At 67.6% G+C, this 1335-nt stretch overlaps 1 protein-coding gene across 1 annotated transcript; it reads right to left on the bottom strand.

The window, feature by feature from the left end:
• Window positions 1-6: 6 nt before the first annotated feature.
• LOC112966136 (class I histocompatibility antigen, F10 alpha chain-like) lies at window positions 7-1329 on the bottom strand (the record flags this gene model as incomplete). Its single annotated transcript, XM_026065926.1, has 3 exons — window positions 1193-1329; window positions 385-660; window positions 7-223 (listed from the first exon to the last, which is right to left on the bottom strand). Coding segments are annotated over exons 1-3 (611 nt in total), but the record flags the coding sequence as incomplete, so codon positions are not given.
• Between the last annotated feature and the right edge of the window lie 6 nt (window positions 1330-1335).

Raw genomic sequence — 1335 nt, 5'->3', positions numbered from 1 at the left:
TGGTACTCGTCCTTCTCCGCTGCGAAGGCTTCGATGCTGGCCCAGGCGTGGTAGGTGCCATCGCTGTTGGGCGCGGTGCTGCCCCGTTTGGTCTCCTGGGCTTGGAAGTGGCCCTTTCTCAGCCAGTTGATGGCGATGGAGCGCGGGTAGAAGCCGTGAGCCCGGCACGACAAGATCAGGAGCCCGTCGCTCTCCTTCCCCAACACTCGCACAGTGGGGCGCTCTGGGGAGGTGGCGCGAGGCAGGTCAGGCAGCTCGCGCCCAACCCCAGATGCATGCACGCACCTGACCCGCTCCCAGCTCGGGCAGCGCCCTCTGTCGCCCTGCCCCAGCACAAAGCCCGGGGCCCGTCCCTGTCTCCAGGGGTGCCCGCCTTGCCCTCACCTCTCCTCTGCAGCGTGGCCTTCCCATACTCCACGTATTTCTGCAGCCCATCAATGCAGGTCTTCTCCAGGTAGTGCTTCCAGCCCACAGCAATGGCCTCATCAGCCTCCCACTTCCTCTTGGTGATTTCTGCCCCAGCATCCGCCGCAGTGAATGTCAGTGTGTCCTTGTCGAAGGCAAGGAAGTCCCTCCCGTCGTAGGCATGCTGCTGAAACCCCTGGATCCCCCCATCTTCCAGGAGGTCACAGCCATACATGGCCTGCACCGTGTGATACCCTGAGACACAAGCAGGGAGATGGGGGCTCAGGGGCAGCCCCGGCCCCTCAGAGGAGCTCGGACACCCCTCGGCAGCAGCCCCTGCCCCTGCCCCAGCCCCGCGCAGCTGACGGGGGAGCCGGGCCCCAGCCAGGCGCTGGCACGGGGCGCCCTGTGGCTTCGAGCACTGGCACCGCAGCAGCTCGGCCTCTCGCCCAGGACCAGACGCGTTTGGGGCGTCACACAAACCCCTGCCCCAGACCCTCCAGCACCCAGTGCAGGGACAGGGGCACCCCGGCCACACCGACCCCAGTGCTGGCAGCCGGGCACGGCGAGGGGCTGCAATGGGGTGGCTGGGAGCTCCGGGGGCTGTGCGACGGGGCTGCCCCAGAGTCCTGGGGATGATGAGGGACCCCCGGGGCTCTCTCCCCTTTCGGGACGCCCCATGACACCAGGCAGGCAAGGGCTGGGGCTCCTGAGGCATCAGCCTGCGGCAGGGCAAGGCCTCAGGGCTCCCATGGGGCCGTAGAGCCCCGGCCCGGCCCGTGCTCACCCCCGCTCTGGTTGTAGCGTTTCTGCAGCGTGTCCAGGTCCACGTGGAAAGTCTGCTGATTGCCCTGTAGGATCTGGGTCTGGCTGTCCCAGTACTGCTGGTCCAGGTTGTCCGCCATCCAGGCTGCGCGGGGCTCATCCCTC

The sequence above is a fragment of the Apteryx rowi genome, unplaced genomic scaffold (genome assembly GCF_003343035.1).
Source record: "Apteryx rowi isolate R43461 unplaced genomic scaffold, aptRow1 scaffold_2331, whole genome shotgun sequence".
Taxonomy (NCBI): domain Eukaryota; kingdom Metazoa; phylum Chordata; class Aves; order Apterygiformes; family Apterygidae; genus Apteryx; species Apteryx rowi.
This window is presented reverse-complemented; position numbering and strand designations above follow the sequence as displayed.